Source organism: Sturnira hondurensis, unplaced genomic scaffold (genome assembly GCF_014824575.4).
Source record: "Sturnira hondurensis isolate 20B ecotype Veracruz unplaced genomic scaffold, ASM1482457v3 Scaffold0019216, whole genome shotgun sequence".
In the NCBI taxonomy this organism is placed as follows: Eukaryota; Metazoa; Chordata; class Mammalia; order Chiroptera; family Phyllostomidae; genus Sturnira; species Sturnira hondurensis.
In genome coordinates this window covers 1,391,931-1,405,889 of record NW_028091847.1, presented here as the reverse complement: position 1 = coordinate 1,405,889, position 13,959 = coordinate 1,391,931, and the positions used below count along the sequence as shown (strand labels likewise).

At 37.8% G+C, this 13,959-nt stretch overlaps 1 protein-coding gene across 3 annotated transcripts in view; it reads left to right on the top strand.

The window, feature by feature from the left end:
• The window catches only part of VPS8 (VPS8 subunit of CORVET complex), a 253,317-nt gene that overhangs the window by 174,477 nt on the left and 64,881 nt on the right, over window positions 1–13,959 (top strand). For all 3 annotated transcript variants that reach the window (XM_037027629.1, XM_037027628.1, XM_037027630.1), the window contains 3 exons: window positions 2,875–2,955; window positions 4,160–4,329; window positions 7,754–7,919. In XM_037027629.1, coding sequence (XP_036883524.1) covers window positions 2,875–2,955; window positions 4,160–4,329; window positions 7,754–7,919 — 417 coding nt within the window. The remainder of the gene's footprint in view (window positions 1–2,874; window positions 2,956–4,159; window positions 4,330–7,753; window positions 7,920–13,959) is intronic.

The window sequence follows — 13,959 nt, the reverse complement described above, 5'->3', positions numbered from 1 at the left end:
GATGGATTTATGTGCTAACCTGCTGAGGACATTCGTATTTTAAGTAGTGCTTGATTAGTAAAAATTTTAATTGTAAAACAAACTGCATATATGATACGATGGGTACCAAAAAACAATAAGGGCAAAAGTAGTCATCACATGTATTTCTAATGTGTTTTTTAAACAAGACTAGTTTATGTAAAGTACCCAAGTCTGTTCTTCTTTTATAGTTTATAAAAAAAGTTAAAGAAAAATCTCAGTAGTTATTTATTGCTGAAGAATCTAGCTGACATCTTTGGAAAATAACTTGAAAAGCTAGTGGGTTGTTTGCTTGCTGTGCACTAAGCTTTGAGCTCTCTTTTGCATTCTATAATTTATATGTTGTCTCAGCATGAGGTAATTTTCATGATTTTGCCTTTAAATTATGCATATTAAAGTGAAATGTACTGATATAAATATAGACATGACATATAAAAGATTTCTTCTTTTTTACTAGAATTTAACCTTTTAAAGACCTCTTTATTCTCTGTGTGAGAGCTATATTAGTGCATTGGATATGCATATTATAGTAGATATTATAATGGTTTTTTATAAGAAGGTATTAAACTGTTTATTGATACTTTGAGGAATAAGTGCATTTATTAAGAGCTTGACCAAAAGTGCAATTGCATATAAATTCAGAAGCTTTAACGTGTATTTTCTTTTTATGCAAAGAAAATCAAAAGAAAAATTTGTCTGGTGGGTGTATGGCCTGAATTGTTTTTCTAGTGAAGAGTTAGTCTGAAATATCTATAGTCTTGCTTTTTGCAAATGACCTGCACGTTTGACAGGTGTCTTTAGCTTAGTGATACAATCTCTAGCTGTGAGACAGAACATCTCCCCACTAAACTGAAGTGACCTGTTCAAGTCCAAACTCATAAACTTGTTCATTAGTACATGAATGTATAGTTATTCTCTACCTTTGATCTCCATTGGCGTCAGAGACCAGGACCTAAGGTAGACCATCTTGTGCCGCTCTAGAACAATGTAAAATGCTGAAAACCAACCTTAGGTAGAAACCACAACCACCCAGTCTTCCAAGAGCCATCATCAGAGCCTAGAAGAGAAAAAGCAGCAAATCCTAAGACTGTATTGTGCAAGAGCAGGAAGACAAAGTTTCTTCTCACATTTCTGAGCCTTCCTTCTAAGTTTTCCTGCTTAACTACTTTTTTTTCTTTCTTAACATCTGAACTCACAGTTACTCTTGTTGCACCAAGATTTGAAGAGCTTCTACTCCCTAAGAAATAACCAGAATGTTACCTATACCTTCCTGCAAATGTTGGTTTGTCGTTTAGTTATCCATATCAGTTACCCATGTTATCCAGCAGACACTACTTTATTAGTTCGTGTGTCAGTCCTTGGGAGAGCAGTATTATGTATTAATTAAATCCATGGTTTCTGAAGTACCTCGATTTAAATCCCAGCTTATCTGTTTAATAGTTTCATATCTTAGAGAATTTTACTTAACCTCTCTGAGGTTAAGAATATCTTCATTTATAAATGTTCTGGAGGGGATTTAGTGATGTCGTGTGTAGCAAGAATTTAGCACTGTACTTGCATTTGCTGTCCACTCACTAAATAGCAGCTACTTGTATCATTACTGTTTAGTTGGATTCTCCTGTTTAGCATGGAAGGGTCATTGATGTCATACATAACCTCAGAGTGAAGTAATAGACTTGATATACTTATTTATTAGCAAAAAAAGTTATTATAATTCCCAGCCTAGCCAAAAATGCAGAAAAATGAGCACACAAATATGCTGATGGAGATAAAAATTGCATAATACAACTTTTAGGAGGAGCAATTAGGAAGTATATGTAAGTATCCACAAAAATGCTCTTTGAGTCAGAAATTCCCTTTCTAGAAATCTCTAAAGAAGGCAATTCAGACCAAAATTTGCAGCCACTAGCATCTGAGAATAGTGTGAAGGATTTGGGGTGGGGCTGGGAGGTGGGGAGGGAAATGGATGTCCCACAACAGAGAATGGTGGAAGAACACACAGTAATGATACACAATGCATACTCTGTGGCTATTATGAATATTTGATGATATGGGAAACTGTTCACAATATACTGTTGAGAAAAAAATTAATTAATAAAAGTATTATGTGAAATACTCAACTTTGTACACCAAGAAATATATTCCCTTTTCTCTCCCTTTCTGTTGTTCCCCAGAAACAAAACCGAAAGAATATACATCAAACTATCAAATGTGTTTATCTCTGGGTAGCTGGATTTTATTTTTTGCTTTATTTTTGCATGCTTTAGTATTTTCCAAATTGTATATAACAAGCAAGTCACTTGGCAAATCTTGTATGAAAAGCAGTAGAGGGAAGATTGGATGTCTGGGTACCTGTTGTTTGTTAGTAGTGACTTTATTGAAAAAAAGCTTTGAAAAATTGATCCATAAACTGATCTCCTAAATTGAAGTCTTGTCTCCTAAACTGAAGCAATTTAGTTGGTTTAGGCTAAGAGGTGGTCAAATGTGGGTCTCAGAAGGAGTTGTTATGATAGAGTCTGAGTATTTGCGAGTACATTGGTTTTGATGTAGCAGATAAATAAAAGCTTAAAGAGGGAGAGGAAGCTTCTTGCAGAAACAAAACAGAGTGAAATTTAATTAGACTTGCAAAGAAGACTGTTAAGCAAAGGGCTTGGACCATTTAAATTTTATTTATTTTTTCCAAAATGTTTGTGATGGCCACAGGGAAACTGATGTACATTTCCAATGGAAGGTTAATGAAGAGTATCTTGTGACTGTAGAAAAATACTTAAGAGCAGTTGGCCTTTTCAGATAACTTATATTTGAAAGTAATTTTAAAATACTAAAAACAGAATTATAATTTTTACAACTTTTTAGGATCCAGTTTATGGAAAAGGAAAACTTGGAGAAATCCAGGGACTTATTCTGGGAATGTTGGACACCTTTAACTATGAACAAGTAAGCTATTTTTTAAAAAACCTTCCTTTATCCCCTCCCAAGGGCATGCTCATTGATATTAGAGAGAGGGAAAGGCTGGGAGAAAGAAAGGGAGAGAAACATCAGTCGGTTGCCTCTTGGAGGCATTTGGGCATGATAGATACAATGCCTGCTTTTTTAATAATCAGAGAGAAGAAAAAGAAACATTTGGGTGGCAGAGCTTTTCTTAGGGTGTTGTAAAAACAGCAGTTTTGCTCAACACAGCACCATGAAGCCAGTACCCTGGCAAGCACAGACTGCGCGTCAGCAGAAGGAAAGCTGAGCGCAAGGCAGAAAATTTGGGGGAACTTCGGAACTTTGGAAGATGAGGAAAAGATGGGGTTGATTAGAAAGAATTATGTACAATTCTAACAGACCATTATTAGAACTAAAAGTTCTGCACTACAAATAAAGTTAAGGGGCTAGGCTATGTAGCAGGGGGGGGTGGTCAGTTTATTTTCCCCTTTGGGGTTGACAGAGAAGAGCTCACTGTACATCTAAATGATATGGTATGTATGAATGTTGAGAATTAGTTATAGTGTGAACACAATACTGTATAAGCACTTAGAGCTTTAAAAGCAACTTAATGTGATAGCTGTGAAATGTCTTTATGTGACTTAATGGCAGATGTCACAGTCTTGAGCATATTCAAATGACCTGTAAATGCTGATCAGGAAAATGTAATCTCTCTGCCCAAGGGAGGTGAAAACCGAGTAACAGCCATTAGCTTTTCCAGGGAAAGGTTATGTGAAATATTGCCATTGGTGCAGTTTCTGTTTTTAAAAATCAGTGATATTTTCCTTATTTGTTATAACACTTCAAGCCATTCAGAGAGAACTTACTTTATATATGTAATAAATAAATAGATTTGGGTTTATCTAATCATTTGAAAGTCATCAGTATTGAATTAAGCCACAGAATGGCTAAGCATACATTTCTCAGTAGAAACCAGTAATGGCCTTTTAATAATTACTTTGAGAACTTTAATGTCTGTACTGGTCATTAACTCTGAACATTAAAGTTAACCACTTAATTTGAAGTTTTTTGATGACTGTTTAATTTTAAGCCTTCATAGTGTATTTTAATTTCAGTCCTTTGTGGTTGAAAACTAGACAACTGTTATTTCCTGTTCATTCCCTCTGTCTCTTTAATTTTATAAACCGTTTCTTGTTTTGGTCTTTCCTAGACCTTGCTAGAAACAACTACTAGCCTTCTAAACCAAGATCTCCATTGGTCACTGTGTAACCTGAGAGCTTCAGTCGCCAGAGGACTGAATCCCAAGCAGGATTACTGTTCTATATGTTTGCAGCAGTACAAGAGACGCCAAGAAATGGCTGATGAAATTATTGTCTTTAGGTAAGAGAGAGAAGGAAATTTTACGTGTATGGGGTGTGGGGATATACATGTATGGTTTTACCAGGTAGAAATACATGTGATATGCAGCCTCAGTCGATCACTTTAGCAACAGACAAAACTCCTATAGACCTTACATTCTGCATGGGAGTCAAGAGGAATGGGTGTTAGGGTGGTCAGGCTGTAAATAAATACAGAATAATAAGAGCTATGAGGAAAAATAAAGCACAGATAAGAGGACGGGAGGATGAAGTGATGAAGTGCTCAGGGTGAGAATGCTATTTTAACACAACATAATAAGGAAAAACTTCTCTAAGGAGGTGATTCTTTGAGCAGAATGAGAGAGGTAGATGTGAAGGGTCAGAATATATTTTACAGGTAGAGCTAACTTGCTGGTGTATAAGATGTAGTGTGTGAGTTGCCTGAACAACTGGGTAAATAAGGTACCGTTGTCTAAGATGAAGAAGAGCAGGTGTGAGGAGCTCGAGAAATCAAGAGTTCTGTCTTGGAGATGTTAGGTTTGAGACGGTTAGTAGACATCCAAGCAGGGATGTCAGGTAGACAGTTTTTCTGGTCAGAAGCCTAGAGACGTCCTGGAAATATAAATTTAGAAACTGATAGCATATAAATGACATATTTTACAATTTTATTGATTTATCTTTAGAGAGAGGGAAGGGAAGGAGAAAGAGAAGGAGAGAAACATCAGTGTGTGATTGCCTTTCACACACCCCTTACTGGGACCTGGCCAGCAACCCAGGCATGTGCACTGACTGGGAATTGAACTGGCAATCCTTTTATTTGCAGGCCGGCACTCAATCCCCTGAGCCACACTAGCCAGGGCGCATATAAATGATATTTAAAGCCACAGTGCAAAGAGAGAAGAAACCTAGTATTAAAGTGGAAGGTTTGATCTCAAGAGCAAAGACAGCCCACCTAGAATACATGGATAGAGTCAATATAAGATAAACCCTGTAACTAAACTTCTTGAGTTCAAATCGTAACTTTTTTACTTACCAGCTGTGAGACTTTGACAAGTAACTGAATCTCTTTACATCTTAGTTTTCTCATCTGTAAACTGGGATGATAATGATACTGCTTCCTAGGGTTTTGTGAAGATTAAATGAGATAATTCATGTAAGGCATTTGTATCATGGTGCCATACAGTAAGCTAACGCTATGTGTGTTAGCTGCTGTTGTTACAGTCAGGGAAGAGGGGTAGATTTGGTGGTAGGGCAGGGAGGTAGTTCTCATCACACAAAGAACCCATTTATTCAACAGATATTTATTGAGCACCTACTGTACGCCAGGAGCTGCTTGAGGAGATAGGGTGCAGAATTAATGAAACAAAGGACCTGCTCTCATGGAGTTCACGTTCCAGTGGCAAGAGCAGACAAGTAAAACACCAGACAGTAACTACTATGGGAAAAAATAAAACATGTTTAGGGAGACATAGAGTATTTACAGGGAGAAAGGTATTTTATATAGAGTAGTCATGGAAGGCCTCACTGTTAAGGTGACTTGTGAAGAGAAATTTAAACATTGTTAATAAATATATAATTAATAATTATCGTGAACTAAATAAAACATAGTATAAAGGAAAGAGAATGTTTGGAGCTACCAGTTTATAAAGAGTAATTAGGGAACATCTCTCTGTTTAAGTGACATTTGATCAGAGCCCTAAAGGAAGGAAGGGGTGGTCAGTCTCAGGGAGAACGCCTCAGGCGGAGGGCCAGCAAATGCAGAAGGCAGGAGGCAGGCGCGACCTGGGCTTATTGGAGGAGGAGTGGATGAGCAGGTGAGTGCTGCCTGAGCAGAGTGAAGGAGAGGAATAGTGATAAGAGCTGTCTTCAGAGGGAGAGGGAAAATCATGTAGGAACTGTGTGATCATAAAGAATGAAACCTCAGCCCTGGCTCAGTTGATTGGAACATCATCCCATATACCAAGAGGATACGGGTTCGATTTCCAGTCAGGACACATACCTAGGTTGTGTGTTCAATCCCCAGTCTGGGTGCATGTACAGAAGACAAAACAATGGATGTTTCTCCCTCTCCTTATCTCTCTCCTTCCTTTCCTCCCTCCCTCTTTCCCTCCCTTCCTCCCTTCCTTCTTCTGTCCCTCCTTCCCTTTCTCTCTCTCTCTGAAAGCAATGAAAAAATGTTCTCAGGTGAGGATAAAAGAAAAAAGAATTAAACTTTTGCTCTGAGATGAGAACACATTGGAAGATTTTGAAAATAGGATTGATGCTATTTGACCCATGTCTTAAGGATTACTTCGTGTGTTGAGAATGGACTATAGAAAGACAAGGGTAGAAGGAGAATGATCAGTTAGGCTATTACATTAATCCAAGTGAGGGACAGCCCAAGGTAGTAATGATGAAGTAAAACACGGTGGGGTTCTGGACCTGTTCTGAAGGTGGGGTGAACAAGATTTGTTTCTTGATTGGATGTGAGGTGTGAGAGAAAGAGTATAGTCAAGGATGACTCCAAAGTGTTTGGCCTGGGAAACTAGAAGAATGTAGTTGCCGTTTATTGAGATATGGAAGATTAGATGAGAGCATGCAATGGGGGTGGAGTGGGTGAAAATCAAGAATTTTGGACATGTTAAGTGTAAGTCCGTGAATATCCTAAGGAGAGTTCTTGAGGAGACGGGTGGGGTTTAGGAGAGAAGTCTGGGCTGAAGATACAAATTGCACATTCACTGGCATGTAGGTGGTATTTTAAAACTATGAAACTGGAACAAATCACTAAGGAGCAAGGGTAGCTGTAAAGAAGAAGAATATAGAGGAGAAAGACCATAGAAGGGAAAGGTTATATATAGAAAGAGAGAGACTCTAAAAACTGCAGAAGAGAGAAGGTTTGACTTCCAAGGTGGTCCAGCATGGCAGTGTGCAGAGATGAGGGGAGTCAGACAAGATGACAGTTATATTCCACACTCGTGAGAGGAGGCTCAGTTTGTTAACTTGATGTCATCAATAGGGGATTTCTTACAGGAACAGGGTGAGAATTTTCTGTAGCACTGTCGTTTTTGTTACTGCTTAACCAAATCACAGCTTTTGTCTTGAATTTGATGAGGCAGACCACTTGTGTTATTATCCAGCTACTTATATAATTATGATTTTCCCCATTGACTTCCTTTCAAACTGTCTAAAAGTATAGTTTGAAAAATGAACAGAAGTTTAACTCATCCCCCAGGTGGTTTGTAGTCAGAGAACTGTGATTCTGTTCTTACTAACAGCTTAAATATACAAATATGTGAGTCTGACTTTCAGCAACAAGTTCATTCCCTTTCTTGTTCTTAACCTACACAACCATTGATGCATTTCCACATATCAGAAACCTTTATCACTTATAAACACATGCCAACGTAGCTTATGTTTATGGGTTTTATGATAATGAAGAATGCCAATTGATTGCCTTCATTTTGCAGCTGTGGCCATTTGTATCACTCATTCTGTCTGCAAAACAAAGAATGCACCACAGAAATCGAGGGGCAGACAAGATGGACATGCTACAAGTGCAGCTCAAGTAACAAAGTAGGAAAACTAAGTGAAAATTCCTCCGAAATCAAAAAGGGAAGGATAACTCCATCCCAGGTAAGACTTATTTTCATGGCAAAATGGTGATGGTCTTTTCTTACAAATGTCTTGTAGGCCTGGCCTCACTTTTTTGGGGTCCTATAGGGTTCAATAGTTTGCTTGATGGGTATCTTGTGCAATGAATATTCAGTCCTACTTAGAGGAGGAGAGGTTCTCCTCTGTGTCCAGCACTGAAAAACAGATTTGGGAACGACAGAAGCCATTTCTGCCCTTCACAGAGCTTGAGATCTTGAACAGAGAGATGTGCACACATCAGCTTGCTTAAGATCCCTTGACAAAGAGGTCAACAAGTCCAAATGCTGTGGTACTAATGAGTAGCTAGGGGCCAGAGCATGCAGTTACCACTTTTAAGGAGGGCTTGTGGACAAGGGACATGCACAGGTGCTCGGAGCATGTTTTCTCAGCTGGGTAACTTCAAAGAACTTGATGCAGCAGTGTTTGTATGCGGAATTTTCATTGCCCTTGGAGTCTGATGAGTAGACTAGATATAGTTTTATTCATTTTATATGCTTTCTTTTCTTCTTCTTCTTCTTAAGCAGGCAGTAGAGCAGAGCTTGAACTCTACTGCTTAATAGCTTTTGGAAGACCAGGACTGGACAACAGGAGGGGTCCAGTGTGGAGGAGGGGTGGTTACCAGGGCTACAACTTCATCACTGTGCCGTTCTCAATTTACTTCCTCTTCAAAGTGAGAAGTGCTGTCACGTGTGCTGTTTCCTGCTCTTCCCTGTGTGCTGCCCTGTCCTGTACTCTTCCTTCATATCACATAGTGAAGAGTTGGAATGTTTTTTGGTCTTTGTTTTATCAGCTTGCAGTGTTGCATCAGAGGCAGATCCAGGAAAACCCCCTTACCTGGTTTCTCTGAGGCAACAGTTCGGAATTTCTCTACTCCAGTGGCAGGCGCTCATTTCTTTACCCACCCATTTGATATGGAGCAGTGTGTCGGGCACTGTGCTGGGTGTTGGGCGTACAGTAGTAGACAATGAATGAATGAATGAATGAATGATGAATGAAATTAAAAACAGGCGTTGAGTAAGTATTCTCAAGTTCTTTCTGACACTAATTCTGTCAATTCAGTTCTGTTGCTACGTACCAGAAGTTGGCGTCCGACTCCCCGGGTGTAAGAGTTCATTGCTGTTACACTGCCTTCACTTCAGACTCCAGGCCCAGAGCAGGTGTCCAGGTTACCCACATTCAGGTCTGACTGGGCCAATTCGGGGATTCTGTGACACCCCATCTCTTGCCCAGATTCAGTAGTTCACTAGAATGACTCATAGCACCTAGAGAAACACTCTACATTTACCTGTTTATTATAAAGGACACAACGCCGAAATAGCGAGAGGGGACAAATGGGTAGAGTGAGGTGTGGGGTGGGAGGGCACTTCTATACCCTCCCCCAACACACTGCCTTCTTAGTACATCAGTGTGATCACCAGCCCAGAAGCTCTCTGAACCTCATTTAGGGGGGGTTATGGAAGTTTTATTATTATCCAGCTACTTATATAATTATGTAGTTGTAATTGATTAAATCATTGGCCATTGGTGATCAACTCAATCTCTAGCCCTCTCCCCTCTCCAAAGGTCGGGGGCGTGGGGAGGATGGGTCAGGGTGGAATTTTTATGGCCTGGTCTTTTTGGTGACCAGCTGCCTTCTGAAGGTATGTCGGGGTCCCCAGACACCCATAACCTCATTGGCATACAAAAGGCACTCTTATTACATAGATCTCAAGAGTTTTAGGAACTATGTGACAGGAACCGGGGACAAAACCAAATTTTAAAAAAATTTTATCACAAGTACTTGCAGATGAATATACTGTAAGAGCAGGTAACCGATAGATCTGATGTAGACATGGGAGATCACAGAAGGCTTCCTCAAAAATGCCGTGCTAGCTGCCCCTGAAGAAAAAAAAGAAGTAAACTAGAGAAGTTGAAGTGTAAGGGTAGGCAGGGGAAGGAGTGTTACAGGCAGAGGGAACAAACATAGCTTCTCTACTGTGAAGTGGAAAAGAACGTGGAACTAGACATGGAGAGCGATTGAATCTAGGGGGTGAAAGACAGTAGTATGAAGTACTGCTGGTGAGATGAACAGGGAGCACATTAATTGTTTTTGTTTATTAAAGAAATAGGGAAAACATTGAAAGGTTATGAAGGAGTGATATGATCTGATCACAGTAAGTTTGTTTTCAAAGCAGTATTTTTAAAAAACCTGCAGAATTGAAAGGGAAGCAAGAATGAAATAGGGTAACCAAGAATAATGAAGTAATTTAGAGGAGAGAAGGGGTAACTTGTTCTAGAACGGCAGAAATCGGGTGGACAAAGAGCACACACTTGAGGTGTGTTTAAGATGGGCACAGACACCAAACGAGAGAAGTCACTGTTGAACTGAGGAATGTCTGCAGGACATGAAGGTAGGGGTGTTTAATGTGGCTTCCAGATTGAAAATTTTGTTAACTATACATCTAAAATGCTTTCTTCTTTGCATTTAGAGAAAGAAAGACAGGTCTTGTGTTTCCATCATCTTTCCAAGTTGAAACCAAATACAGATGGGGAACCTTTATTTATACAGATACTTAAGGCATTACATTTTATGGCGCTGCAGTTTTTTTCCTCTCCCAGTTATAGTCTATGCATAAACAACTTGTGATTACATACATATTGTGGCCTACATATTACTGTTTAGATTTTTTCCTAGATAGTCCTGAGAGGTTAAAATATACTTTTTTTGTTTTTAGAAAAATACAATTGCATGTTATATATGTAATTATATGTTTTAATACATAATTTATAGGGTCAAATTCCCTTTTTGCTAGTTTTGACAGCTAGCACTACAATCAAGATTTAGAGCAGTATGGTTACTGCCCCTCAGAAGTCCCCTATATTTCTTTATAGTCAACCTCTCCCCAAGCCTTCAACCCCTGGCAACCACTGATCCATTTGGAGCTTATTTTTAATAGGGTGTGAGATAAGGATTGAAGCCCATTCATTTGCATGTGGATATACATTGAATTGCCCTTTTACCTTTGTCAGAAAATCAATTGACTGTGTATGTGTGGGTTGCCTTCTAGACTTTCTATTCTATTTCATTGCTCTATATGTCTATTCTTTCTTTGATAGTGTAGCTTCATTAACCTAAAATCTGGATATCAGGTAACGTGAATCCCCTAACTTTGTTCTTCTTTCTGACATTTGACTATTCTACTTCCTCTGCTTTTCCATGTAATTTTAAAATCAATTTGTCAATTTCTAGAAAAAATCATGCTGGGATTTTATTGAGATTGTGTTGAATATCTAAATCAGTTTATGGAAAGTTGACATCTTAATAATATTGAGTCTTCCAATTCATTAACATATCTCCCAATTTATTTAGCTCTCTGATTTATTTCATCAGTATTTTGTAGCTTTGGCATATAAATTTATATATGTCTTGTAAGATTTATTTTTAAGTATTTGATAACTTTGATGCTAGTGTATATTTTACTGTTTTATATTTCAATTTCTAATTGTTCACTGCTAGATTGTAAAGATACAGTGTATTTTCATGTTACCTTGGATCTAGTAACCAGTGCCTTACTTATTAATCTATTACTTTTTATAGATTCATTGCTATTTTCTAAACAGACAGTCATATCATCTGCAAATAATGACTTTTATTTCTTCTTTACCAATCTTATGCCTTTTATTGCTTTTTCTTTCGTTATTGCATTGGCTTCCAGTACAATGTTGAATAGGAATGGTTAGACTAGACATTCTTGTCTTATTACTAATCTTCTGGGGAAAGTATTTAATTTTTTATCACTGAGTATAATGTTAACTGTAAGGTTTTTTGTGTGTAAGCTTCATATTATGTATAGACGGAAGTTCTTTTCTATTCCATATTTTGCTCAGAATTGTTTCATGAATTGATGTTAGATTTTGAAGTCATTTATACTACATTGGTTGCCCTGTTCCCATATCCCCACACTCATAAAGTGAAGAGAGACAATAATGTATTTCATTGTCTTTTCTGCTGCCTTCCCTCAAATAATCTAGAAAAGGGAAATTATTCTGAAATTGTTTGTACATGTCAAAGGCAGCTTTATCTCAGAGGCCCTCCCATTGTTCAGGGCTGGAGAGATGAGTCAACCTTTGCATTCTTTAGGAAACTCCAGTAAGAATGTTGATCAGATCCTCTTGAAAAATCTCATGTTTGATGCTTTCTAATAATGAAGCAACAAGAATGAGAACTATTTTGGATTTCTTACATTTTCCTCTGTCTGTCTCACTTGTTTTTTTTTTTATAAAAAGATGTAGTACGTTGGTAACACAAGAAGGAAAGAGGAAGTGAAATTTATCACATATATGCTTGAGAGGTGTTTATGCTAATTTTCACAACAACTTTCAAGGGTGATATGGTCCCTGTATTATAGTGGAAGGAACTCTATGTAGCTCAGAGAGGCATGGCCAATATTTGAATTGAAGTTTCTAGGACCATCTTCATCCCCAGTTTTCCTGCCTCCAGCCTGTTCTATTTTTAGCATTCTGGCTGTATTGAAATATGATAAAGCTGATTTTTAAAATCCATCCATACCATATTGGTTGTGCTAATTAATTAAAATTTCTTACAATTGTGTGAGCCATTCATATTTTTAATTTAAAATGTTAAATAAAATGAAAGTGATACTCTTATTAAACTTTATTTCACAAAAGTACTTTGCTCTCTTAACTTCCTTTGAAAATCTATTGACCATAAGCCCTGGTTAAGTTCCTAGCCCTTATATGGGTGGGGGGACAGAGGTGAGGGCCCCAGTGACTCTAAAACCAAGCTGAGACTACCAGTCAGCTTTCACCTATTGCTGTCTGCCCCTAGAAGATACTGAGTGCATTAATGCTTCTCACTGCCTTTGTAATGTGATCCTTCTATCAGGTAGCTTTTTGTTTTATCCTATTCCAAGATTTATGATTATCCTTTTCCAGGACTTACAGTAATTGACTTATACTTTTTTAGTTTCTGGTTCTAACTCAGCAGGATGCAACAGCTAACCTCAAAACTGGGGTTTTGTTGGATAAAATCTTTCTTCTTGCTGATTCTTTTCTCACTTCTGGTTTTCACAGCTGGTAAATATGCATAACCAATAACCCTGACATATTAGGTGCCTTCCAACAGGTTTGCACAGATGTGATGGGAGTTATTCCCCCAGAAAGCCTGCTTTCCTCTGGAATAAGCATTTTTTTCTTCTTTATGAACAGGAAAAAAATGATTCTTTTCATTCTTTGCTTACCTCCTCTCCCCCGCTCAGGTTTAGAGCACCTCAACCTGAAATGTAGGTCTATAGAATAGACCTTGCAAGTCTCCATGCTTTTCTGTTTTGCTTTCTCAACATGTTACCCACAGATGAAATACATTGGAGTAACTCATTTCAACTGACAAACCTATCATTCTGTTTTCTCAACAGATGTTATTTCAATAATATAATATACTGTAATTTAATCTTCAATTATGGCTTTATTGAATTTATAAAGTAATGAAGATGGTAGCAAAAACCATCTTCATTGGTACTGATTAACATTAAAAGAAATTAACTTGCTATTCAATTTAAAAATAATAATTCTTAGTCAGCAGGCAACTTGATATAAATTCAAAGACACCTTGAAGATTTACTAGATTTTAGTTTTAATGTTATTATAGTATCAACAAAGCTTAGAGTTCTTGAGAGTTGATAATAAACTACCGTATTATTATGTACCAGAAACATCCAAGTTGTTATTCCTTGTAAACCTCAAGAAACAAGAGCATTAGAGACTCATTAGAAAGTTTTTGTATAACAAATTGCTTGATATCTTTTCTTGGATAAATTATCCCTTATGAGTAGAGAGAGAGCCAAGTATGTTAATCAGGTACCAGAGTTTTCTGTTTTTTTCCATGAGAGGTGCATATCTGAGGAGGTGGAAAGTGGAAATAAACACACAGGCCTGCTCATCCCTCACTGATCACAAAAGAGGTAATGAAATGAAATAAGCTGATATTTTTCCCTGGTACTTAGAGTGGTTTTTCTTTCTTTCT